The sequence below is a fragment of the Nipponia nippon genome, unplaced genomic scaffold (assembly GCF_047370975.1).
Source record: "Nipponia nippon isolate SJK-2023a ecotype South Korea unplaced genomic scaffold, ASM4737097v1 scaffold_5, whole genome shotgun sequence".
Classification (NCBI taxonomy): Eukaryota; Metazoa; Chordata; class Aves; order Pelecaniformes; family Threskiornithidae; genus Nipponia; species Nipponia nippon.
Genome location: NW_028262369.1, coordinates 34,278,978 through 34,306,855, shown reverse-complemented (window position 1 = coordinate 34,306,855; position 27,878 = coordinate 34,278,978). Strand labels below are relative to the sequence as shown.

At 40.4% G+C, this 27,878-nt stretch overlaps 1 protein-coding gene across 7 annotated transcripts; it reads right to left on the bottom strand.

The window, feature by feature from the left end:
• Positions 1-475: 475 nt before the first annotated feature.
• Positions 476-27,611, bottom strand: PTGFR (prostaglandin F receptor). 7 transcript variants are annotated; one of them, XM_087733975.1, is made up of 4 exons: positions 27,381-27,611; positions 24,026-24,240; positions 21,030-21,877; positions 476-2,709 (listed from the first exon to the last, which is right to left on the bottom strand). In XM_087733975.1, the coding sequence occupies exons 3-4, from the start codon at positions 21,816-21,818 to the stop codon at positions 2,404-2,406; spliced, it is 1,095 nt and encodes a 364-aa protein (XP_087590101.1). In that variant the 5' UTR covers positions 21,819-21,877; positions 24,026-24,240; positions 27,381-27,611; the 3' UTR covers positions 476-2,403. The 7 variants fall into 7 exon arrangements, with proteins under 7 accessions (XP_087590101.1, XP_087590103.1, XP_087590102.1 ...); XM_087733977.1 differs by lacking the exon at positions 27,381-27,611 and adding an exon at positions 26,902-26,980; XM_087733976.1 differs by lacking the exon at positions 24,026-24,240.
• Between the last annotated feature and the right edge of the window lie 267 nt (positions 27,612-27,878).

Here is a 27,878-nt window from a genome sequence, read left to right as displayed (position 1 = left end):
TTTTCAGTGGTAACAGACCCTTGGGTGGCTGTATCCTGAGCTGCCTCTGCAGGCTACCACATCACTGGACAAGGCAAAATATTAACAAGAAAAACTCACATTTGTTTCAGGATTCACAGTGTATGTGAAACTAATCAGAGTCTGTGTAATGGTATTGGCAGATATTTGGATAAAAACACACCAAACTCTCTCAGCTCCACTTTTATTTGCATTTTCTAGGCGTGGATCCTCAGAACTTGACCTTGTCTGTCTTGGACTGTTGACTGCACTGGGCTGCTCACGTGCAAATGAAGTGTACGAACACTGACACCTCCTATCTGAATTCTCACTGTCTTCCTCCTTACCTTCACAACTGATATCACACATGTGAATGGCAGTGGCTGGCTTGAATCCAGTGTGAGGTTTTTTGTCATAAGGATTATTTTTAACAACTTCAGATCTCTTTTGTTACACAAAAATATCATAACTCTCAAGATACAGTTTGATAACTTTAATAAGGCTTTGCAATTTACATTCAATATGTATTAGTACACAAAATATAAGAAATCACATATACATATAAACTTTTGTTTGTTTGTTTTACAAGTCAACCAGTATGAACTACACAAGCTACATTTATTCACATAACAAAATAGAACATTGATGAGCTTCATTCACCAATCAAATACCTCAACAATTTACGGGCCAACATTTTTTTGCAGCTGCTAAAGCAACTATCTTCCATAAAGAACAAATAATTTATGTCAACAGATACACTGGAATCACATTCTATGCCATGAAAAAGCCAAACCGAGCACTGACGGAACACTTCCAGATTTCAGCAGAACCCACACAAAAGCAACAGTGTTGAGCTTATACCAGCATCAAATCTGTCCACGGTTTATCAGCTCTGTGACTGAGGAAATAAATCACATACAGAAATTCTTCAGGGTAAATGAAGCCATTTCATTTCATTATAGGGTTATTTAACCCATTTATTTTTCAACCTTTTTAAAATAAAAAGGAAATAGCTTTTAAAACAAAAAATTGATATATTTAAACCTTTTGTTTTTTTATTTTCTGACTTAAACTATTCTCACATACAACAAGAATTTGTAGTTTGTGAATAGTTTTGGTCCCTCAGACTGTCTTCTTGGTGAATCAGTTTTTAACTACTTTGTCCAAATACACTAACAATTCACTAATGTAGTTATTTGAAGTTAAGTAGATAAAAATAACATTAGACATTTCTATCTTAAAACAATCCCTCTGCTACAAAGTCTCTGATACTCTCATTTTTGCTTCTGAACAAAGTATGGTCACAAAAAACAAAGCCTCTTTTAGCAGCATTAAAGGTGAAGGGCCCCCTGTGTAAAGTCCTGGAAACTTTCTGGTACCCTCAAATACACTGAATGCCCTCGGCTCTTCAGACACAGACCCTGCAAAAACTGAGCGTGCAGTTTGCTTTCACAAACACAACCACACTCCCAGTGCAGTTCCCTGCTCATTTGGTCACACACATTTTTCATGAGACAAGTGTGACCTTTTACAAATTAAGCAGGCGTATCTCATGAGCATTTCAGTATATGCATTAGGGGAATGCTTCAAGAAACTTCCTTCATTTTGGGGGGAAAAAAAAACCTACTCTTTTTACAGACCAACCACAGCTTTATGCTTGTTAGTTTCAACAAAATTTGTTAAAAGGACTAAAAACTCACTGGTAGATCTGAAAACGCAACTAAGCAAGCTGAGCTGATCTGCTGCTGTGTTCCCACAGGGAACCTCATCTTTTGTCAGTGATTTGAAAGGAATGCTTACACTGATGAAGTTTGCAGGTCTCCCAAAAATTTATGGTACAGTAAATAATTAAGAGGTCAAGTCAATGAACTAAGCAAACTGGATCATTTAATAAGCTGGGCACAAGCAAAATGTCTTTTATATATCCAATTGGAAAATTCAATGCCTGGAAGCAAAGAATACCCTTACGGAAAGGATGGTGGACTTTACCCTAGGAAGTAGTGACTCTGCAAAGGATTTGGGGGTATTGCTGGCAGATAAAATCTACCCCTTTTAAAAATCACCTTGGAGGTCTCTTTCGCATTTGCATGTGTTCTTAAGAAGTCTGCTAAGGTAAAGGATTTGGTGGAGAGTATTATAAGGAACCCTGTTCACTTTAGTACCTGGAAGGGAGAAATACAGGATGATTTATCATTCTACTACCAGCTTTGGAAAGGATGTATTTTAAAGGGAATTAAAACATTCAAGTGCATCTTTTGGAGTAGTAATATCAAACTAGTAAGCAACAAGAGCAAACCACTCACAATTTAAAACAAATACCAAATCACTGAGCCTTGGAATTCAATTTAAGGTATTGCCTGTGTATGAGCGTTGACTCCATCATCTCTTCATACACTGTGTTTAACTTTATTGCCCCATAGAGCTGAGTGGCTGTAGGTTTATTTGTTTGGAACTTACTGGTGACTCAGATATTGCTGCAACCTTCAAAGAATTCTTGATGGAGCTCAGTTCCCACATATGTAAGTTTATGATGTGCACGCCACAACATCCCCTTGTGATCTTGTACAGGTTTTTAAGTACGGCTTTCCGGAGAAGAATGTACACCCAGGGATCTAAAATCTGATTCCATGTTGCCATTCGGAGAGCGAAAAGTATTGTTTCACAGGTCTCCTTTGAACGACTCTCATTTATCCCAATTCTGGCCATTGTCACCTGAAAATGGAACATTTTAAAATTATACATCAAAAAAATACACCAAGAGAGCATGTAAATGAGTGAAATAATTTCAACATTATCTCTAATCTTCACACTTTCACAGCATCAGTGCATCCCAATTGCAAAGTAAATAGTTTCAGGCATGCAACATCATCCTAGAAATCCTCTAATGATGCTTTACATAGGATGTACATGTGTCTCTGCTGAACTACTTCTGCTGAACCTTGAGTAAAGGATGGCAACCAGTCAGATGGCAACCAGAGAATACCCTCCAGAACCAGGGATCAATTTGAGCAAGGAATAAAAACGAATTTGAGCTAACAAAGCATGCCAAGACTGTTCCGGGGATGGATTTTTTCAAGGATACAGGCCACTGGATCAGAACATTTTTATGAAAGGTACTTATTTTTTCACATTTTCCAAATTAATGTCTGCGTAAGGGATACAGCACCTTGGTTTCATCAGGAAGAATCACATGTTTTAAGCTGCAACAGAACACGATTTATTGACACCAACCAGAGGGTTTAGAGGTTTCTATGAAAATTTAAGCCATGGTGACAAAGGCCACTGATACCCCTCCTCTTGCCAGTTGTGGCTGGCCTCCTCATTTTGCAGAGCTGCAGCCTAGGCTTTGAATCACCAGCCCTAGTGAAACACGCCACTGGGGCTCCTGCCCTGCAGAGCTCTCCTTTACTGGCTTTCTGCCACTGTGGTTTTGTAACCTGAGTTCCTGTGTGAAGAAGGCCTGACACTGCAAAGCCAGGAATCTGCCAGAGGACAGTAAATTATCTCTCTCTATTATTAATGTTAAAAGCACATGAAGACTTTTTTGGTAGAAAGATGAAAGACCGTAAGGCTTTCAGTTCCAAAGCCTCTAAAGCAATACAGTTATTTAACTAAGAAACGGGATATTTTACAACTGATGCTATGAGTACGCTGATTTCTTGGGTGATGAGAGATAGAGTCAGTCTGTCCGAGCGCAGAGGGTCATATATTCACAAAGATGCATTGTAATTAAAAAAAAACCTAAAAAATAATAATGAATGAAGAGAGAAAACTACCGCTTGAGATTCCAGTAAACCTATTTTACCCCTTTTTAAATGCTTCTCTGTATTCCTAGGCCCTACCTATAGCTGTGGGTCACCACATCCGAGTGTAAACTTGAGTGGAACAGAGTGAATGCATAAAAGGAGACTGTACTTGCTTGATTAAGCGTTTGATCAAGCATTTCTGGATGGACATCTATGGGAGCAGCAAAGAGAGCCCATAGGAACATTCCTAAGGAAGCTGGTAAGACTGGCAGAAGCACAGCTGGGAACCGGTGCAAGGAGGAGGAGGAATGTCTGAGCACCGAGCCAACACAAACACTTGCAAGTCAGTTCCCTGAATCTGCTTTTCACCCCACAACTGTTGGGCGCATTCCTCTCTGACATCAGCAGCCCACCCAAACTTGGACAACTCCTTTGGCTTCTGCACGGGATGTTTTCTCAGGACAGTCCTACATTTTATTTATTAGAGGTCCAATACCACAAGCCAAACTCAGACGAAATACTCCTTACTCATGCAAGTAGGACTGGGGAGCAAATGACAGCGTAACAGAGCTCATAGACCAACGTTCTTATCCGATATATCGCATGCTTGACTTAATACAGACATACAGCTTCCTCATCTGGTTCTTGATGTACTTCAAAAATCCATTTGTTGTTCTTCTCTCGCATTCTGCAGTTAATAAATGCCAAATCCAATGCCATTTCATGCTCGGAAGAGGAGGCAGTAGATGTTGCCATCTAGGAAAAACAGCCCCATCCACATTATTTTCTCACATGTTACCTAGCAAACTTGGGACATTTCTTTCCATTTAGTAGTAATCACCTCTAAGTGAATCCACTCGTTTGCTGTTCAACTTCCTGTTGAACATCTCAACATAAAGTACCTCTGTTTTGATTATGGAGTTACATAAAGTAAATCAGAACAACAAGGAAATTTGATACATGATTTTATGGATTCTGATACTTGGAGAAGCTTCATCCGGAACATTTAAGTTACCTCTTCTGAACACTGGACATACAAAAAATAATATATCTGAACTCACAAGTAGCAAGTAGAGCTTATATACATAGCTAAATGCTTAAGCAACTCAGCTGTGAATACCTGTATTGGAAATAATAAGATAAAATCTATATTATCTACAAATTCTGTTTCATAAAATAAGGATTTTCTAGCCATATTACTTATATTGTTTGGGAGTGTTATGCAGAAATTAAAAAACATTTCCTTTCTTGTATCACTAAAACCAACATAAAATGATATCCCAACTTTCTGAAGTTCTGAGACGCAGAGATTTCCATACAGGTCTGACCCGAAGCATGAGCATTTTTTATCCAAAAACACTTGTGGCAGAGCAGTGGTAGTGACAGACACATTACCATCACATTGGCTATGAAGTGAGATAGCTTCTCACTCCTCCAAAGAGCCTGCACTGTACTGGCAGCTCTTCCATGTCTTCTGAGAAAACATGTAAGAAAACTGCAGGCAACTGAAGCCAACTGCATGCAAAGACAGGGCAAAGAGGAGACCATGTCCTGGCTACTGGAGCCTTTCTAAAGTCATCTGATGATTTCTAGAACAAGACCCTAAACTCCAGCTGAAGAGGGGTAGGATGGAGTGAGGCCAATATAAATTATTATTTCTATCACATTTTCATGGTCAATTTTTAAATTGAAATTTAAATTCTTAAAATACTATTCCAAAGTCAGTTTGAAATCATAATGATAAAAAGGCCTAATACAGTACCAGCTATTTAATAAAGGATTTAATTGAAGCAAAACATGCAGGCAATCTGTGTTTGCTCCCTAGGTGCGAGAAAGTTGTGTCACTGAACTGGCACAAGTCATGGGCTCAGAAAGGATGCTTCTTTTCTTCTTATTTGACTAATACTTTTCAATAATTAGTTCAAAGTCAAGAAACCAATTCAAGGACTGACTTTTTTTTTTTCTTTCCTGTAGGTCCATCAGGTTAGTGTGATGAAGGAATGCTGTCCTCTGTAGCCAGCAGTACACAAGTGGGGAAATGGAAAGAGGCAATGTAGTTGCATCATATCTAGTTGCCTTTGATCTCCACAACTGAATTTAATATTCATGCAGATTCAGCAGTATGACTTAAAAACCTAATCCCCAGCTGGTAAATAATAAACGTAACTCATGACATTTTCTAACATAGTTAGAAATGTAAAAATCCAAGTAGCATTTTGCTGAGTTATACAATGTTTATAAGAACACAGCTGTAGCATGTCTCCCTGGTTTGCAAAAAAAATGAAAGTATCACATGACGTAACCAATACAATTCAAACTTTCATTAGGAAAGAAGCTATAAAAGCATAACTGTAAAAGTGACTTTTTAAACCAAGGCTGCCACCTTGTAAGATATGAAGTCACTCTGATTCATATTAGTCCTGTTGGTTTAAGGAAAGACCTGAGAACTCTCTGTCCCTACAAATAAATACAGAGAAATCATATTTGTGTCAAGCAAGGACTTGACACAATACATTAAACTTCTCCACCCTTTTTTTCCAATTTTAGGCTTCACTAAAACCAAAGCTCACTTCTCAAGATCCAGAAAGTCTGATGGAAAAGTTTTAAAAACATTTTGAATTTGTTGACTTCTACAATTTTGCATCTAGCAGATAGCATCAGAGAATTGCCATTTCCCTTAGGGACAAAGCTCAGTGCAACAAACTGAAAAAAATTGCTCCAAAGCTTCACACCACTCTCCAAATCTAAACAGCATGTCTTTAATTTCCCTTCCAATTGGATCTCAATTATACGAGAACAACTAATAAGCTAAATGGCAGTGCTGCTTAGTCACATTCCTGTTAGTACTCAAGGACAGCCAGTCAAAACAAGAAGCAGACTTTAGAGTTAGGAAATAAGGCAAACCGTCATACTACTTTGATGCATTTCAGCACACAGGCTCTAAATCCAGGTTCTATCCTTGACTTCAGGAAACTGGATAAAAATCAGTCACCAAGAGATTCACGTGGAAAGCAGAGCAGACAGGCCAATTTTGTAATGTGCAAACAAATATCAGAAATTCTCTTCCACTGTAGCTCAGCCTCCAGGCTCCATTTCCCTGTGGGAACCTTGCAGACCCTCCCAAACCTCTTCCTCTTCCTTTGGATTTCATTACAAGCAGTTCTGAGAATTTCCATTAATGGAAGGAAGTCCATGTTTTTTTCAGTATTTGCAGAGTACATATATTTTGTCACTGATGCCTATGTTGAATCCAGAGGTGCGTATCCCCTTCTCCTAAAGCACATAGGACTCAAAGCAGTATTCTACTATGTCCCACTCCATGGAAACAAAAAATATATAATTATTTTGAATTTCCAGAAGTTTTTGGAATTTCCATCATTCATACATGCTACAAAGAAGCTGCAGTCTGCAAAAGGCAAGAGCTGATAGAAGATGATACTTTGTAGCACTCTATAAACACAAACTTTAAGAAAAAAATTTGCAAAAGAGGGGGAGAGAGAAATCAAAACGTATCTGTCTTTACATTCTATGTACCACTTTATATCTCCTAAGAACAGCCATTAGAAAAGAAATGCTGACAGCAAATTGCCTATATCATTGCTACATAGATATTGCAGTATATAAACCAAGCATTTGTTGCAACAAAGCTGAGTATACTTCATTTTATTTTTATGTGATTCTATATAAGTCAGTTTAAAAGCAAGAGCTTCCAAGAAAAATACGTAGCGTACCACTTCTGCCATCAAAATGTTAGTACGCACACTGTACTACTTATGCCACATAATGCTTTTTATGTTCTAGATCTGCAACATGTTTTTTCCCCAATGTTTTCCTTTCCCTTTTTAAAAGAAAAACATGAATGATACCTTCAGCTTTTATATACCAGATGATCATTTGGGCTAGCAAGTAAATTTTAACGGAGCATAGTGATTTTATATTTTAAAAATTTGTACTTAAAAAGGAATTGGAGAAGACAAAATGTGCTAGCAAGTTTTCCTCCACATTAAAGTCCAGAAGGTACTATTAAGGGGATAGGTAATATTTCCGTGTGTAAAGTTTTGCAGCATCAGTTCTTGACAAGTAGCAGCAAAAAAGGAGTTCCCTTTTCTCCCATGTACACTTCTGTGAAAAAACACTAATGCCACTAAAAATTAACGATGGATCCACTGGCTCACTACTCTGTTGGGGAAAAAATCTCTGTCTACCTCCTGAAATTAAGTTCTGGTCCAAAACAGGTAAATCAAGGGTGGCAACTACTACCTGCCATGATATGCATCCTTAAACGTGCAAGTTTACTTATTATCCCGTTAAATGCAGCTAGTCTGAGAAGGACTTTTCCTTTATCAGAGTCGCAGTCCTCTATGAGAAACACAGAACCCAAATGAGAAACAGACAGAGGATCGGAAAAGATTCAGATGACCAGAGGTAGCTGAGATTGCAAAAACATTTTGTAGATGTTTATTTAGCCTCCACATGCTCCATATTTACCCTCCTTACAATGGAGCCGCATAAGCCTTTCAGATGTATTGTAAAGCTAAAGGCACTCGGAGCTCAGAGGTGTTCCCAAAGCTGTGATAAAAGTCAAAAAAGTATAGAGAAAACAGGAAAACACAACATTTTCCACAAAGCAAATGAAAATAGTTTCTAACATTCCTTTCTCAGACACAGTGGATTCTGTGACCAGGCAATTTCTCACCCGCCGATGCTGCTGCTTCATGAATACGGTACTGTTCAGGATACATGTGCCTTTCCTCATGTTGGCAAGATCAAAGCCTTGAAACAGTATGTCCAAGCACCCCTCTGAATTGGTAGGGCAGCTCTCACATTGACTGAATGCCAAAGAAAGGACTGCAGTGTAGCAGCATATATACGACACTGCAGCCATGACATTAAATTAAGGCTCTGTGGGTGTTTGCCACCCACCCAGCAGCTCAGCTCCATCTGACCTTGCCATATGATCCCTCCTCACTGAGGCTGTTCAGTTGTTCTGAGCTTTCTGTTCTCCTCACGCAGGCTCGGGTCTGCAGAGGACTCACAGTCTATTGCACTCCATTACTGTGCCATTAGAGTAAAGTGTGACATTTTCACCATCTGTGTTTTTACAGCTTTATGCAAAATATTTATGGAAGGCAATATACTTTCGAACAAACATTTGGAAACATCATTTGAAATGAGATTTTTATGCATGCAAGAATTTGTCAAAATTACTGAAAAAAATGTAAAGTGCCGTGACATTATACTCACTATTTATATTTTATTAACTGCCTTTGGCATTATCATGCTCTATATAAGGCAGAAATGCAATTATGAAGTAAGCCTCATGAAGAGAAGGATTTCTTTGTGTGCATAAACTCACAAACATCAACTGAAAGTGAAGCTTTTATTTTCTGTCAACTTTCCCCTTAGACACTACCTATTTGCATCTGGTTTGCAGTAACATAAATTCAGGTTGGGCTTGAATGAAGCATTCCAGGTCACCTCTCTTTCGTTCTCCAAAAGAATCCAGATATTTCTGTCTTGGAGTGGCAGTCTTTTTTCCTTCTTTCCTTTCCACCCTCTCAAAATTAGAAATATTTTGGTTCAACTAGCAATGTAATTACTCTCACAGCTTAATTGATTAACTCATTTGAAAGGAAAGCAAAATGGATATGGACAGAGAAGAGTTCAGCGCTGAAGGCAGTAGATGACTCACTTCATAATGAAAAGACACGGTTTCTGTATCAAAGTCAAATAAACAAGCTGTTTCCTGAGCTACATGTTTTAAAGTTACAAGACAGCCTGCTTCCATAGAGTGAGGAATGTATTGCTGTCTAACAACAAGGCCTATAACAAAAATCTCTTGTAAAAAAAAAATTAATTTTACAGATAAAATTAAAATATTCTTTACCCAGCAATGCTGAGAGAAACTTTACAGGACAACTGCTAGACCTCTTGGGACCAGAAAACAATACAGTATTTCTAATACTGCATAATAAGGATCATCCTGAGAAAAACAATCAAATCAAATAAGTATTTAAGAACTATAAGTATTCAGGATCCATTCATTCTTCCTTTAGGGTCAGTTGGGTAAAGCTTCAAACCCTGGAAATGTCCTATTACCTCTCTTTAACTGCTTTTCTTTTTCAGGTTTTCACACTCATTTGGAAAAAAAATCACATTTTTATTGGCTAAACAAATATTCTCATTGATTTAGGAGCAACAGAACTTCTCTCGCTAATACCCTACAAATACCTACCCAAAGAAAGAATCACAAATAACACATAATACTGGGGAGGAAGAAAAGAACTGTCTGAATACAGAAAAAAAGAGACAATATGCGGACAACCTGGAGGAAAAAGGAGCTGCAAAGGTCCATAATTATAGAATGAATTCAGCATTTAATTACTGTTATGCACAGGATCAAATCAATAGCTTAGAAGTGAACTGTCTTTTCAAACATCACCACATTCATGCTGCTTTATTACTAAAGTCATCCTCCACTATATTTACATGTCTGAGGAAAGATACGATGTAGAATCAGCAACCAGAGGCAAATCTTCCACTTACATCTTTGAGAGCAAGAAAATGTTGTTCTGTAGGGAATGCAGGATCTGCCAGTTCTTACCTGGCCATTTTTTTAATTCTCTCAGATCTGTTACTTTTGTCTAAGAAGCCAAGAATTAGGCTGAATTCTCTACGGGTTCCTTGGACAGGTCACTCCTTGATTTTGGAGGAATGGCACATACATGCAAGCTTTCAGGGCAAATACCACCGAACCCAGAGATATCCATACATATTAGAAGTACGAAAACAAGAAGAATTTCACGGTGAGCCACTCATGATAAGCGGCCTTTTCACCTCTTCTAGAATTCAGGGATGCAGATGGCTTTGATATGTGACTGAGCCTGCAAGACCTCAAGTAACAACAGGTCAAAAAAAAGTAAAGGACCTACTCTATTTTTCTATTTACCTACCAATGGAGTCAGACCTTCAGTTTAATTGTCTGAGAAATTACGGCATTTATTACATGGGTGTAGGAGGAAAATAAGGAGGAAAAAAAAAAAGATATATTAATTTGTAATTATATTTTACGTATGTTTATGTTTACCATGTATGCAACATACACAGTGGAGGAAAATGAAATCTTTTTAAAGATGGATTGGAGTCATAGTCACCTAATGGCTTTGTGCTATCTGATTTGCAGTATTTGCAAATCTGGCTGGAAGCAAAGGAAGATGTGATGTGCTCCTTTCATGTTATTTTTTTAAAAAATCACCTTTATTAAAGTGACTTATTCTATATATCATTCTGGAGAAGTACATTAAGAAGCTATGAGTGGAAGTAACAGGGCTAATGAATTAGCAATATATTTACCAAGTTGGAATATATAATTTGCAGTAATTTTTTTCTTTAGTGTTGGCAAATAAATTAAAAGGGACTACTGTGCAGCTGGACCACCTATGATATAGGTGGAGGAGGGAAGAAAAAAATCAAATCTCCACTTAGGAGTGATTTATTTCTCCCTGCTTCAGCAAACACACGCTCCTGGTAAAAAGCGGATTCAATTTTATTTCCAACTTACTAATGAACTGTAAGTCCCAAACCAAATTGCTGTCACTCACATGGATCCTCACCTCCTTCCTGCTTCACCTCCTGTTTTAACACCTTTCCACACAGTGAGGCAGAGGGGAACGCAGCTGGCCACATCCCCGCCATTGCACGAGTCTTCTTCCCCACATCCTCATGTCCTGATATTGCTCATCACGTGGGTGATGAGGTTGCTCACGGGCAGACTCACTACATCCTTTACATCCTTCCTCACTCCCATAATTTTGGGGTGGCCGTGCAGCCCACGCAGAGCCAGCTTACATGAGGTTCAAGCCACCTGAGGCAGCTGGCAGCACACAGGTCCAGGACAGCATCAGTCATTAACTTCCATTTCTCCAATGACAAAGTAATCTTTGGTTTCTGCAAGTTTAGTATTGAGGCCCAATTTTCTTTAAAACCTCAGTTCAGAACATCCCTTACACAAAGACTCATCTTCAGCCTTCTTCAGGAAATCATACAGAAACACAACTCCAATGCCACTCAAACCCATGCTTCAGCACGCATGTCTGAATGAGGTCTTCACACAGCTCATTAAAAAGAAGTGCTAAGAGCAAGCTTATGAGCTGCTCTCCACTCCCTGCTCTGCCTGGAGTAGATAAGAGCAATCCTTCAGCAAGAGACAGTATATTACCTACAATACGGCTCAGGTTCATTCAGCCGCTCAACTATTTCACCTCATCCAATATGAGAATGAATCTGAAAGAATGAGTCACAATTACTAAAACTTCACTGTAACTCCTGGTGTAAAGCTTTTCTGTAACATTCTGCTACCTGACCATTACTATTTGTAAGAGCATATACACAGAACCCACGACGGGATCGTGCTTCTGTTCTGCTAGGCACCATGCATGCACACAGTAAACAGGCACCTTCCTTCCTCAGGGAGCTTGTAACCCAAGTAACCAGCTGCGATTCAGCAATTTCTGAATATTTTAATGTAAAATTTAAGTCTCAAAAGCACATGAAATAAGAATTACTGCTCTGTTTTAAAGCTAAACAGCATATTTCCCAGAAGAGGATCCAAATAATGTGCGCTCTCAAACATAAACTGATCCTACACTGCTATTAAGACAGATAACTTCTGCTAGAAACATTTACAATCATGATGTAAAACTTAAGATCACGAATTAACACCGTAATAACAGAATAAATATCTCACAGAACATATGAATGTATATCACACACTGATGTCTGTCATGTTAAACCTGGTGAGGATAGAGGAGTTTCTGGAGTTGTTCCATGTGAGTGTATTTGTCCCAGAGACTTTTCAGCAATGAGTTTACCATTTAAAGACTTTAGATACTCAGGAAAAAGGTCTTCCCTAAAATAACCATCCAAAAATGGTTATGCCATGTATGACATTTTCCAGAAATGGCTATATAGTGTATGACATTTTCAAGCAAGAAAGGCCTGAATAAGTGTAATATCTACGAGATAGGACGAATCCACTTTTATCAAACAAAATTGGAATGTATATCAAATTGACTTCAAGCACAGAATCCAAAAACTCTACCAACTGAATAAAGGAGGGGAGGCTGTGAGCGGAAATTAATCTGGCTGAAGTTTTCAGAATTTCATTTTTTTAAATGGCAACTTCAAAACTGAAAAAAAATCAAAATTTTCTGTGAAAGTCATTGGCACCTATTTGGAATGAAATATTATGTTTGAATTTATAGATCTTTATGGTTTAATACTGTATATACAATATAAATTTAAAAATCCAGCAGCAAGCAATTTTGAAAGAAAAACAGGACCAGGTTGTTCTGAAAATGTAATGTTCTCAGGACTGGAAACCTGCTTTCCCTACTTTTTCTCTCCAAAACAAACCAACCTCATCACATTCTGATGGCACCGCATTTTCAGAAAAAGCCTTTACATAAGTTTTTCCAAACAGCACAAGTAAACATAGATAACAAAAACTATAATTATGCTTCCCCAAAAGCCTCTGGTAAAGGACAATCTGTCAAACTCAGCTCTTCTCCTTCCCTGGCTCATATCAGTACCGCAGGACAATATGCTGACCACTGTCCATTTCTGCTGCAGAACTTCTTTCCTGTTGAGAGAGTAACTCAGCTGCTCAACTCCCTGACTTCTGTGAGAGGTAGGTAAACACTTGAATTACAAATATAGCCACAATTAATATAGAGTTTCTAAGCACTCTATGATAAACTATGCCCTGGCCCACATTTAAGAATATTTTTCTAAAATTATTCATATTTCTCAGAAAGGCTAAGGCCCCTAAGATCTCTACAAACTGTAAAAGATGAAAATAGGAACAGACCAATTCAGAACACTGAAACAGTACCTTTGAAACTCAGTATCATTTTAGGTGGGTATACTCTAAAACGATGCTCATTCCATTTCTTATCTAACCTGGTGGAAATTTGCCAGCTATGCCTCTTAAGAATCCAAAATAAAAGAAAGATCTCTACAACCAATACTAAAAAAAGGCATGAACATCTTATCCAAGGGTTTCTAGTATCATAGAAACACATCTGAATAGGTGGAATGAATTTTTAAATACATTTTATTAAACTTTGTTATTCTCTCTCTGCAAACACCTACAATTTCTTTCCATAGATTATTTTCATGGTGACATACAAAAGCACACTTGAATTATCTGAGTTGTTGCTTAAACCTTATTCCACAGGAAACTAAGCTAAAAAGACACTTCTGTCTTGAGACTAACAAAAACTTCAATTAAAACGAGTGTTCTCTTTCCTCTTAACCCCTAAAATCAGCTAATTATTCCAAAATATCTTTTGGGCCATAATATAAGGAATGACACTAACATTTCAGTGATTTAACCTTGAGTTTCAGAAGCTCATTCAGAGGAACACAAGCAAGAATAGTAATTGAATTTGCAGTGTTAATGGATGCATTGAGAAACTCAGCAAGCAATGAAAAGGTCACGATATGAGGGAGAGCAAGAGCCCTTTTTCTAGTGTAGCTTGAAAGACAAGAAAACTCGTATGGGATTTTTTTTATTATTATTTCCAGAGTAACTCAGGGAGCATTTTATTCAGTCAAACAGCCGCTCCTGATCTGACCTCTTCTGACACAGCAAGGCATGGAAGAGAAATAACAACCTATGGTCGACAATAACCATTACTGTATCCACACTTCGGACTAGAGATGAAGAGGTGTATCTAGCAGGTCTTCTGCTAGCAAAAAGCTTTTTTCCTTTCCCTATGAAACCTGTTCATTTATTAAAACTGTTGTGGCAAAAGTGGGCTCCTGAGATGGGCTTGCACCTGGCCCAAGAGACGCAATGACAACATCCAACGGGTCTTCCTGTGGAGGTCCTGCAGCAGGTCACCTCTCCTGTGCCCGTCAGCCTGCCAGAGGCAGGGTGTGAAGTGTAGCCCAGACCCAACTCAAACCACATCTTCCTTACTTTGATAGCACATCCCGTCTTTGTATGGTGTCAACAGACAATGGTTCTAGCAAAACATGACAAGAATTCAATGACAAAAGCCAGCACAAACGTAGTAATTATCATTGATTACCTTCTTAAAAATCTGAATCAAGGAAAAGACAGACAAAGTGTGGTTTTCCCCTGTGAAAGTAACTTTTACAATGGCATTCAAAGCTGCAAGGTTAGCTAAACACATTTAAGAGCATGTCCTTCAATCTTCAGAAATGGATGACTGGAAATTGAAAGTCTAATTTATTCTTTTTCAAAAGAAAAGATCACTCTCCTTGTTGACAGTGCCTAGGCAGACACAACGAGCTCACACAGGCTGCAGCTTTGACTACCAACATGTTTTGCCAGTGACTCTGTAAGAGAATACGCTTCTGCAGAGCAGCCACCCATGAGGTCTGGGGTGGCTGTACTGTACATGGCGACAAGGGCCTCACTGGCAAGGTGTGGACCTGCATCTTGGGATATCTTGTATCTGCTTCTCCTCAGCTGTATTTTTCAATTATAAAAATCACCAGCCAGAGAGCACAAGAGAAGGGATGAATTTTAAGTAACTATTTTGTTGTAGGGACAATACAACCAGCAATATTTGAAGGCATACAAACAACATTAATAAAGCAATGAGCTCGTATAAATGATGCCCATTCCACATATAAACATAAGGTAGTATAACAGAAATTTAAACTGCCAGCTTGTTAAAGAATACAGAAAACAGGAATGGAGGAAGATGCTTCAAGGGTAACAGGGGTATGACCTCCTCAAAAAGTGTCAGTGTGCAAGTATATACGTGACTACACATACAAAAACACTAAAACACAGAGGACTGCCTTGTACAACAAAGTACCTTATACTGTATGCAACTACATGGCCCAGAATTTAGTTAGTATAACACCTGTAACCCCCTGACCTCCTTCACCACATACAAACCGTGAGCCTGTCTCAGCACCCGAAATACCTGGTGGAGCAACCAGGGTAGGCTAGGCCAGGGTAAGTGTATTCCACCAAGAACATCCCTGTTAGCGCAGCGCTGCCCTTCTTGCCTCCTGTGGCAGCGTATGCACTGAAAGGACCATTCATACCAGCTCCAGCAGCTTCTAGGTTGGAGTGATTCAGCAAATTGTAAGCTAAATGCAGCCCTAGGTGCACAAAAAACAACCATCAAGGCTCGTTGCATGAGACAATCTGAGGACAAGAAGAAGTCAGAGTGAGTTCAGAGAGACACAAGTAGCATAACAAATTGGAAAGGGAAGAGGTGACATGAGAAGAGACTGCTAGAAACTAATCTAGGCAGTAAAAAAGTAACTAAGTAAGAGTTGATTTAGTCATATGAAATAAATAGCTGAGATCTTTGAAAAAAAAACTAGAAGGAGTGGCTACTTTCTGCAGTAGAGGAGAGGTAAAACTGGAATGAAAGTAATCAGATAACTGCATGGAAAAAGATCTTAACAAGAATAATTTACATGTAAAAGCATTTTTCTCAGACTAAGACTGTGTTCCACACATGAAAAAGAGTATACATTACTTTGTATCATCATTTGTTCCTGCAGATAAATTCACTCTGAAGTACCCCCCCCCCATCTGCAATTAGAGGGAGTTTACTTTGTTACTCCAAAAACAAAATTTAAAGTGTTTTTATCCCTTGAGCCCCACAGAATTTGACGTACTGAAGTCAAAATCTGCTTATACGAACACAGCTCCAAAAACAAGCTGTTTCATGACAGGCCAGACACCAAGTCACAGCCAAAAAACAGCTTTATATAACAATCCATTTCATCAGAGATGCTTGTCACAAAATGCTCCAGCCCAGCTATTAGCTTTGGGAATCCAACCCTTAGGGACCAAATTTATCCAACAAAATTCACATATCCCTAGCAAAGGGCTAAGTCTCTAGCAAGGATGAGAGACGATGACTTATTACACACAGAAGTAGATGTTACTATCTTCGGAATGTATTTTCCTGGAATTATCCATCACAAAGCAAAATTATTTGGACTGTCAGAACAAATGTGCCTCTGCAAATCATTGACTACATAGATTATCGGAAAACTCATGAATTTCACTTGTTGCTTTTTTTGTGATTTCCCTCCTGCTCTCAACTCCTCAAAAGGAGATGAATGTTCGCCCACAAGTGAAGAAGAGAGCACCCCTCATTCCGATACTCCATTAAGGAGATTCCCACACAGCAGGAGAAAACTTGAAAACGCTGCTCATTTTTAAGGGACAAATGAGATGGAGCTTCAGGAAAGAAATCGGAAGGAAGAAAAGAAATCAGAAGGAAGTCCTTGTCCAACAGCCCCAGGCAGAGCTCCACATGAGCCATGCCACGGGCTCTGCTGCCGAACAATGCTCCAGATCTCCAGGAGTCTTAAAATAGAGGTGGTGATCGATTATAATATTATATATTATTATATATAATAATAAATGTTAGATACATATACACAGATATATAGAGGCACCAAAACAAGTTCACTACCACTGAGCAGGTGCAGAAGTCAAGCTCAGTTCCACACCAGACACCATAAAGGATGACCCAGGGTCTTGTGCCTCTAATGTCATCTAAAGGCAATTTTAGCACAGGACAGTAACTGAATATATAACTCCACTTGGAAAAAAAATTAAAATCAAATAGTGAAGTAAAACTGTAGTGGGATTACAGTATTGAATAGACTTGATTTTGGTAGCCATGCACATATGACAATTGACATAACACCAGACTAGATTAAAAACAGAAGAAAAATAAACAAAGCAAACTCCCCCATCACATGGAGAATTACACCAAATAAATCGAAACTCTTGTATCTGCAAACCACATGTGGCATAAACTGCATCGTCTTTCTCCACTTTCTCGTCCAAAGGTTGGTTTGGTTTATAATCACTTTGGTTTATACAGAGGCAATTCACTCTCACATAACATTTTGTTCTGTACTTTATGGGTTAGAGAACATGGGTAAAATTTGCAATTCAAAGATTGACACTGACTTTCTAGATTTTGCTTTGAGAAAAAATAAAAAAAGCAAATGAATGCAAAACAAGCATGTATTTAGCTACTTTGCCGAATAATCTCACCTATGAACACCTGCTCATATTTATTTCAAGAAATATATATTTTGGTATACGCTGATTAAATTACAGAATCTAAACAATTCGTTTCACCAATTAAAAGCCCTGAGAGGTTTCAGATAAATCGAATGAGTACATTTGGATCAGCAATTCTTTGTAAATCATACACTTTGATAAACCCTGGATCTCTTTACTGTAGCACTTTAGCAGTACATTCCTAGCAAAGCTTTATTCCACTGAATCTGTATGCTCCACTGCAGTCCAATAAGGCTTGCTAAATTAATGCTGCGCTTATAATTCTGTTTGTATTCAGTGAACAGAATGCTATCAAAACAAAGAGTTGGTAATTCAGAGAATTAACTTTTATGACAATTCTACCATCCTAACAGCTAAGAAAGGTAACATCAACCAAGGACCCTGTCCTTTGCATTTCCCAGACTATAGAACTCTCTGGCTAAAACACTAATTGCTCACTTCTTTGAAACTTTGTTTCAAGAACTAAATCCTACCTTACACTAACTTTTTTTTTTTTTAACTTCTCGTTTCTAACATAAATTTGTCCATATTGCAGGACTATTTTCCATATTGCCAGGCTAATTTTGGTGGTAGTTTGGCTCATCTCATTTCAAAAGAGATCCAGAAGCAAAGTGTTGCGAGCTCAGAATGCACAGAGAACACCGGCAGATTTGCCACGCAATGACCCAGAACTGCTTGCGTATCATCCCCTCTGCAACAAAGTCCCCAAAAATGCCAAGAACAAAATAAAGCAAGAAGTCATTCACTGATCTATATCACCAGCTGATGAAAACACCAAACTCTGAAAAGGCTCTGGAAAAACATTTGTTGCTGGAATAATGATTCAGTGTCAGCTACAACTTAGATGAAGTTAAATACTTTAACAAAAGTAGTGTTGCGATTTCAATAAAGACTGTCAAGGTTTTAAAAATTATGTTTTTATAATTCACAAAAATTGAAAAGCATAACAAAATTGCCAAAACTGAAAAAACAACCACAGCAGTTACAATTTAGTGTGCCTTCATATGTTGAATAAATGAATTATCTCTTTTGAATTAAAAAAGTCTATAGCTCTTTTGATACCCAAGGGCTTTTCAAAAATCAAATTAACTCCAACCTTTAAGGACAGTTATTTTATCTGAAAATAAATGTCACCAGAGGATAATACACTGTTTGTTCATTAAAAGTGCAGCCATCATTTGAGTTGCTTTTCTTGAAAACCATTCTGTGGCTTGCCCCAGACAAATTTCAGGCGGTGTCTGGAAGTCACAGGAAGTAAGTTCACTACAAAAGCTTGCTATACTGTTCTGACGACTTTGTTTATGCTCTATACACAATAGCCAGGACACTGAGAAAAGCCAACATTAATTTAAACCAGGCTGTAGAGCAAGTCCAGAAAAATCAATAGAGAAGCAAGGGAAAATTCTCTGTGTGTTGAACAAAAGTGGAACAGTTTTTGTGCATTTCTGTGATGCGGAGATTTATATCCAGACCCTCTCTTTCAAGTCTGCGATAGGGGATTAATAAAATGCTACCTGCCAGACATACCCAACTGCTGCAACTAGGCTAATATCAGTATGTAATTCAGAACTAGTTCAGGTGACTCCATACTATACCATAGGCAGTGAGTAGATGAGAGGTAGGTGGATCTGATTCAGATCTCAGATTTAAATTTCTGTATTTGTAAGCTCAAACCAAAATTTCTCCTTATTCACATCAGTGGAAGACTACGGGACCTTGTTTCTAGGAAACAAATTAAGATTTCATATTACTTGTGACTTAGCCTCTCTCATCCTAGTAAAAAAATAAATGTTCTTCGGTCAGGTTTACTGCAGTAAAAAGAGTCACAATTAATATAATACTGCGTCCAGCCCTGGAGCCCCCAGCGCAGAAAAGACATGGATCTGCTGGAGCAGGTCCAGAGGAGGGCCACAAAAATGATCAGAGGGATGGAGCACCCCTCCTGTGAAGAAAGGCTGAGAGAGTTGGGGCTGTTCAGCCTGGAGAAGAGAAGGGTCCAGGGAGACCTTATTGCAGCCTTTCAGTACTTAAAGGGGGCTTAAAAGAAAGATGAGGACAAACTTTTTAGCAGGGGCAATAGTGATAGGACAAGGGGTAATGGTTTTAAACTAAAAGAGGGTAGATTTAGACTAGATAGAAAGAAGAAATTTTTTACAGTGAGGGTAGTGAACCACTGGAATGGGTTGCCCAGCGAGGTGGTAGATGCCCCATCCTTGGAAACATTCAAGGACAGGCTGCATGGGGCTCTGAGCAACCTGATCTAGTTGAAGATGTCCCTGCTCATTGCAGGGGGGATGGACTAGATGACCTTTAAAGGTCCCTTCCAACCCAAACTATTCTATGATTCTATGATTCTAGTATCAGTTTTATAATGCCATCATGCAACAGGAACCATGAAATTCTTACCCATATCATAACCCCGCTTCCTTTGATCCTGCTAGAGCACATGTTAACATGAGCAGCACTTACCGCTTTGGAAGAGTCACAGCAGTTACCAGCAAGCAGCCCTAAGTTACAGCCAGGACAGCTGAGAAAGCGCACTGACTGCACAGAATAGCTTTGCTAGTCAACTGTCCAGATTACAAATTCAGCTTAGTCAGGTCTAAACCAAATTTTTATTTTAACCTACTGCCAACCACTGTTTTTTAACATGACTTTAAAGCAAAGCCCTTAATACCCTGCTAATGGAGCAGAAGGTTTTCACGTTCTTAGCTGTTATCTTCCGTAACACAGTTCGCAAGTAGCAGCAAACCGTAATAGTAACAACAACCAGACTACCATAAATAAAAAATGATATGAACCACAGTACAGACTAAACAGACTTACCACTCCAAGACTTCACTGAATTTTTCGACAAGCTCAATCTTTGCTCCGATTTATTCTAGCCACCATTCTGCTACCACTGTCTGCTTCACAGCACTGGAAATAAAGTCCTCACAGTCCCTATACATTTTGCTTACTCAATCTATTCTGCTTATGATCAGAAGTGGAGAATAATCACCATTTTTGTTACAGATGCATAGGTACATACATTATGGGCAATATGCTGTAAAATCAATACCTTGAAGAGTGAATGGAGCTGTTATCACAGCTAAAGCACCTTAAAACCTGGAGATAAAAAAGTATAACTTTTATAGAGTGATGTGCATTAAAAATTGGCAAACACGTTAGGCTCTTACCAGGAATGGACTCCAGCAAATGCAAGAAACACACATTATAGCCAAGAGCTGAATGATCATTTCAAAATGATGAGATCTGCCTTGTCTTTGTTGACTTTTAAATTTGACTCTTAAGAGGGTAATTCCTGTGACAGCATTGCACAAGAATGAAATAGCAAGGGCCAGTAACCCAAGGCAAGAAAAAAGTAAGAGATAAAATCTGTCTTCCCAGTCCTCAACGTGTTCTGTTTTATAGAAGCACCAGGTCCTCGATGCTTGAATTTGATAGGCTCTAAACCTAAGAATAGGCAGCAAAGCTATAAGAACAGCAAACAAACATACCATAGTCAACATCATTTTCACATGTTTAGAAGTCATTTTTGTAGAGTGAAATATTGGCTTAGTGACTCCAATGCACCGTTCAACAGCCATGACACTGCCCAGGAAGAGCGGGCACAAACCAAAGAAAACCATGCAGATGCCAAAAACACTGCAAAGAATGTTGGACTGGTTAAATCGAATCCAGTCTTTATCTGATGCATACACAAACACTGCAATGGCTCCGTTGATGAGGTGGCCGAAGAGATCTGTGACAACCAAGCCACTAGCAAGAAGCAAAAAGGAGGCTTTTGATTTCTGTCTAAATCTCTGATATGCCTTCATGAGAATTGCTATTGCAAGACTGTTGGACAAAATTCCCACTGTCATGAAAATTATTGAAAAGAAAACTGAAATCTTCTTCTCCGTGTGGCAGGTTGTGTTTTTCAAGATTCCAAATCCAGCCAGCCCTGGTGATTTTGAACTGTTCATGGTTAGGTAAGGAGCGGCAGCCCTCAAAACATTTCAGCAGTCTTGCAATCAAAAGGCATCTGCAATATTAAAAACAAATACACACACACTGTAAAAGGCATATCACTGTTCAAATGACATTTGAAGCAGAAATTCCACAATACTAGTCTGTGGTACAAATCTAATTTTCTGGTTTTCTGAGTGATGCGATATGATATGGCATCATATTTTAAGCGCATCAGTCACAGGATAACAATTACCTGCATGCATTATACGATGCAGATACAGCGTACAGTATCTTTATAGTCTCTGCACATGTAAGATATACAGATAACATATAAAATATTTAGTGCTCATGTACATATAATCAGAGAAACCATACAAAACATTCTGGTGGTTAAACTACGTATATAAACAAATGCCTTTTGCAACATATTCCTAGAATGAAAGTATTTATCAGCCCAACCACAGTCAAAAGTGGAATACTCAAACTGGAATGTTTGGAGATGATAATCACACTCCATTTTTCTCCTCACTGTTAAGCATTTATTTTCAAAACAATGTCCTAATATCTTCCAAGTAATTCTCTTCTCACAATTCAATGTTTTAAAGCTTTAACATAACCAGCACTGAAGTCTCCAACTCCGCAGTTCCCTCACTGAAGTACAAACTTGTATTTTAGATGCTCCCTTATTCAGAAGCCGATTCTGCAAGTTACTTTACACTTTATCTCCCATCTCTACTCTCAGGACATTCCTGCTGGCAAAAACTTCCCATACAGAAAAAAGAGCAGGCTTTAATAACGCACAATACAAAGAGCGGTGAAGCCTCTCAGTTACCGAGCTAGATCAGAAACCGGGCACGCCGAACCCGAAGGTATTTCTAGCCTTCAGAACTGCGAAACGGGAGCGCAGTCGGCCAACTCCTCACTCGGGGCAGGGCACGGCACTGCACGGCACGGCACCTTCCCACGGCACGGCACCTTCCCACGGCACGGCACGGCGCCTTCCCACCTCCCCGCAGCGCGGCAGCCGCGCCGGCACGTGGGCAGCCCGGGCTGCGCCGGGACAGCGCGCCCCAGCCAGCCGCGCTCCCGCACGCCGCCCCGCACCGACCCGTCGCCACCCGCAGCGCCTTAAGTCCCCGTCGCTGCCGCCGCCGCCGCCGCCGGGGGCGGGGCGAGCCCGCCACGCCGGGGACAAGTGCCACCGGCAGCTGCCACTACCGGCCCCGACCCGCCCGGCTCCGCGCCCTGTCCCCCTGCCTTCGCACCCCGCAGGGCTCCCACCGCCCAGCCCCGCCGGCGCGCAGCGCTCCTTTCCCCGCCCCGGTGCCGGCCCGCCGCCGCTCACCTCCGCTTCGCTCCGCGGCGCCGGGGACAGCCGCGGCGGCGCAGCGCGCTGCCCCGCCGGCCGCCGCTGCTGCCCGGCCCCCCGCCGCCGCCGCCCCCCGCCCGCCCGGCGCCGCCCGCCTCCCGCCCTCCCTCCGCCTCCCCTCCCGGCCTCCCGCCCTCCGTCCCTCCCCGCTCACCGTCCCCGGCCCGGGGCCTGGCCACCCTCCAGCGCCGGGGCGGTCGCGCTGCCCGGCCCCGTGTCCCCGCGAAGGCGATGCCGTCGCGCCGCGGGGGGCGCCGCTGCCCCCCGCGCTGTGCGGGGCGACCGGGAGGCTCCGGGCGCGCCCAGGGACGCGGCACCTGCCCCCCCCCCCACCCCCCCCCGGCGAGCCCCGGAGTCCCTTTGTCCGGCCCTTCTGGAGGGGCTGCGGGGCAATTCGGGCAGCCCCGGGGGCGCCCGGCTCTGTCCCACGGAGGTGGAAACCCTGAGCTCAGGCCTTCCCCCGCCGCGGGAGCAGGGAGAGGTGCAGGGAGCTCGCCCCTCGCAGGCCAGCGCGGAGCCGCCTGCCTCGCTGTGCCGGCGTGCAGGGAGGTGTCTCCGGCAAGGAGGGCCAGGCTGCCCTGTCACATCACAGCGCCAGGCGACAAGGCCACCCCAGCCAGGCAGGATGAGTTCTTGCCCACGGTGCTGGAGCCACAGCAGTAGCAACTCATGGGCCAAACAAGAGACCACATCTGTCCTTAGCCACAGCCTTGTCCCTTCACTTTCCACATGCTCCTGCCCAGCCACCTTCTTCACCAGCACACAGGGAGCTCAGGAAGGGGCAGCCCCCAGGAATGGGATCCCATGGGATGCAGCTGTGCGCATCACTAGGCACACACCCCTTGCACCTACCTGATCATGTAGAGCTAACGGTGCTCCTTGGACCGTTTCTCTGCTGGAGCAAAATGACAAGAGCACGGCCAGACAAGGTGTTAATGATACTACAGATAAGGCTGGAGATCCAAAGGTTCTTCATTTCCCATCACATACTTGGGCAGTTACAACTTGAAGTTATAGATAACTTTTAAGTTCTCTCATCCATCAATATCCAGGACTACCAAACAGGCCTGAATGGGAATTTTTATTAAAAACTCTTAGTACAGAAATAAGCCAAAATATAAAATCAAGGTCAAAATATGAAATCAAACTGTAAAATGTTACAGAATTTGTCATGGGCAAGAATGATGGAGAACTTGTATTTGTTTCCATTGAGACACAGCCTTGAGTTGTACTACTCCTAGCTCCATGAGGCAATTATTTAAAAAATTAAAATTCTCAAACATGCTATAGTTTTTGCTTACCTTCATGTCTTGAGTACTATGGATACAACTTGCCTCTCCCTAATACACCAGTGAGGTAATACAGGCCAGCTAAATCCATTCTTTCAAATAGTATCTCAGTTCACGTACATAAACAGTTAAAAGCACCATGCAATGGCCTTCTTCCTGAAAATGCTTGTCAGATTTTGGCATTTTAGCATACAATGAGCAAAAATGGTCAATTTGGTCTGACTGGGACCCATAAATTCCCAGAAATTCTTTTTTTAAGACAACAATAAAATATAACAACGTCTCAAAATACATTATTGCCCATTAAAGTTCAGAGGAAAAGAGTTTATTTTATGCTCCCCTGCCCAGAAATAAAAGGAGATGGAGATCTCAAACTACAAACAGCTTGCACTGTACCCTTCTTTCCTAGCCAAATTTCCTCACCCTTCTCTCCTGAGATGGGGGGCAAGTCTGTTTGAAAAGAAGCAATGAAGTCGGTACCAAGACCCTGTAGTCTGGGAGGTAGAAGTTAAAATGCCATTATCAGGTACATCGAGCCAAAGAGAAGAACGGAAAAACCTCAAGACAGATGTTTGAGGGTGCTTGTAAAAATATGGTTAGAGCAAGGAAGGAAAATGCAGGCTTTTCATACTGACTGATGATCAGCTTTCTGCATTTGCTATTCTAATCGAAACAGAGGGAGTGACCAAAATAATCCCATCACAGCCTCTGCTGTGGGTCCTGGCTGGGGAGCCACTGCTTTCTCAGGGGCTAGCAGTCCCTTCACAGGTCGTAGCCCTGAGCCAGAGCTGTGAGAAGGCAGAGGAAGGATTAATGTTGCCTTCATCAGGGCATTTTCCTCTCATCAATAGTTTGCCAATCAACCAATATGGAGCTGGGCTTGACAGAGTCCCTTATATGACTGAAAACAAAATCTATAGGTGCAAGAGTCACATGGGAGTGTTGCTTAGAGGCTCTGTGCTGCTCTGGCTCTTCAAAGGCTGCAAAAGACTGAAGAACTGAAGTATTGCCATTGGCTTTGCTCACTGACTTCAGCATTTCTGAATCCTTTTTGAAGCCTGTATTTGTTCTAAAACGCTGGACTCTTGGATGCTTTGAGAATCAAGAAGATAAATACTCTTTTTGCCCCAATTTTCAACCTGCATGAGTAATCAGCATTCCCTGCTCATGTTCCATGGGTTTAAATTCAGAAGCATTGGTATAACATATATGCAGAGATAAAAAGACAGTCTGCATCTCCATGTGCTGTGATAATTGCAATTCACCGATTGGCTATCAAACTCCACACAGTGGGAGGAAAATGTAAAAAAACCCTTCTGGATAGGGAAGCATGTTGCTGGTTGGCAAATGAAGTGTACAGTAATCAAATCCTCAAAGCCTCCTGCTACAAATCCAGAAGCATACTCAAGTGTTGCACTAATTTTTCACTAAAGACCAGCTCCAGACAACTTTGCTGTAAATAAGCAGGTAGACATTTCAGTAGCAGCATCAAAGGTGGTAGAAAGCAAATAACAGCAAGATCTCTTCCATTTTTGCCATCTTCTCTTAAATTTCTTGTGCAGCCTTCAGTGACAGTTACTATATACTTTTATTACATTATTCACAGTTCTTGCTGCAAAACATTGGGAACCTTTTTTTTTCTTTGTACGTGACAACAGTAAATGTCATCTTTCCAACTAACCAAATTTGGTGAAATACCAGTGATATAAACATCTTTATATTTAGGACACAAAAGTAGTAAATCAAGATGACTACAGATGGAAATTAATAAAATAGGATCAGATTTGGGGCACCTCAGTCAGATAAAACTGTCAGTGAAAATCCTTCAGTTAAATGTCATATTGTTTGGCCCATAATTTTTGAGACAAAAAGGACTTCTGAAGTCACAGACAGTGACAGTGAGTTCTACAGCACCCATTGCCATGAAGGGTTAGAGTTATTGGCTTCCACTGCTTCTAAATTAGTAGTCCTTCAGGACTTCCTTCTCCTCTGGAATTAGTGTTATCCCTGCCACCCCCATGTAGCAACTTCTATCTAAGATCCAAGTGTACAAGATGAATGAGATATTCCAATGAAAAAGCGGATATTCAGATGAAGGTAAGAAGGAGGTTTAGCATAGATGGGATTTACATCAGGCAATATTGTACATTTTTTGATGCATACACACCGTTCTAAATATTGTATGGCTGAGAAAAAAAAATTAAATTAATGCAAATGATGAGTTTCAAGAGGCCAATAAACAATACTGAGAGGTGAGTTGGGCAGAGGCTTGCTCTGTTCTGAAGCTAACAATAGGCAGACAGCAGAAACATGGGGATGAAAAATTACAGTCTTGAAAGTCTGAGTCACTCCTTAAGAACACCAGCATTACTAATTCTTTTTGTATTTTTAGTGTCATTATTTAGTATTCTCATCACTAGAAAATGAGGAATAACTTACATGTCTGTTTGGAGGTTGTTATCTTGGTTTTACCGCAGATTTTCAAAGAGATTGTGAGTTTAAATCCCTTATAAGTGAAGGACAATTCACAGTATCACTTCATGAAACAGTTAAGACTGATCAAGGCTGATTTTGCTTTACAAATTAATTACACCTCATGTCTGGAAAATGTAGGCAGAAAATGAGGTCAGTAATATGGAAGGTGATGATGTACATAGTAAAATGGCAATAAGTGCGCAATAAAGGATGTCACCAATTCTTAAGCATTTGAAAGCTCGTATAAATTTAACAAATAAAGCTTTCTTAAAAGCATTATGTAACTGCTGTGTCCCCTTTCAGATTCAGGTAGAACTTCTGATTTAGGTCCTGGCTTGATAGTGTTAACACAAAGCTGTAAGTTTCTGCCCAAGCTAGAAAACAGATGTTTTATAAGAACACATGGATTATCATATTGGTGTGCAGTTAGACAGTGTTAGTACCTGAAGCAAGTAATGGAAGCTCCAATGTGTCTCCTCAAAGATCTGGTCTCGGGATCCTGGGTTTGCTTGATTCTTGAGGAGAATGGATAAAATACATACTTCCAGTATCCTGGCATATTCAAAATACACATTTTAAAATATGTTAAAACACTTCTCCCATTAAAAAACCCATGGTTCAGCAGAATGCGCTGAACAGCTCATCCATGGCTTTGTCATTCAGATAACTGCCGCTCTGACCTTCATGCCTTACCATGAAGTAGTTCATAAAGCAGTCACAAATTCTGGCATAAGTACTGCCTGAATTGTGACACTGGCCAATGCAGTTAAATGAGGAAATTCCTACATAGTTAAATATAAATTAATGGTGTTTCGTAACAAGCCCCAAATCAGTTCAGGAGGTTAAAAACACCAACATGCCAGTATCAGAGTGGAATAAAAACAAGAAAGGTCATCAGGAATCATAACAATAAACATGCATCCTTCTGCTGAGATTTCCAC

What these genes read in the sequence shown, in the direction of transcription:
- PTGFR (XM_087733975.1), bottom strand. Translation starts at nt 21,818, where the DNA reads ATGAACAGTTCAAAATCACCAGGGCTGGCTGGATTTGGAATCTTGAAA. An exon ending in TTTGCTGGAGTCCATTCCTG is followed by an intron (nt 2,710 to 21,029) that starts GTAAGAGCCTAA and finishes TTCCATTTTCAG; the next exon opens with GTGACAATGGCCAGAATTGG.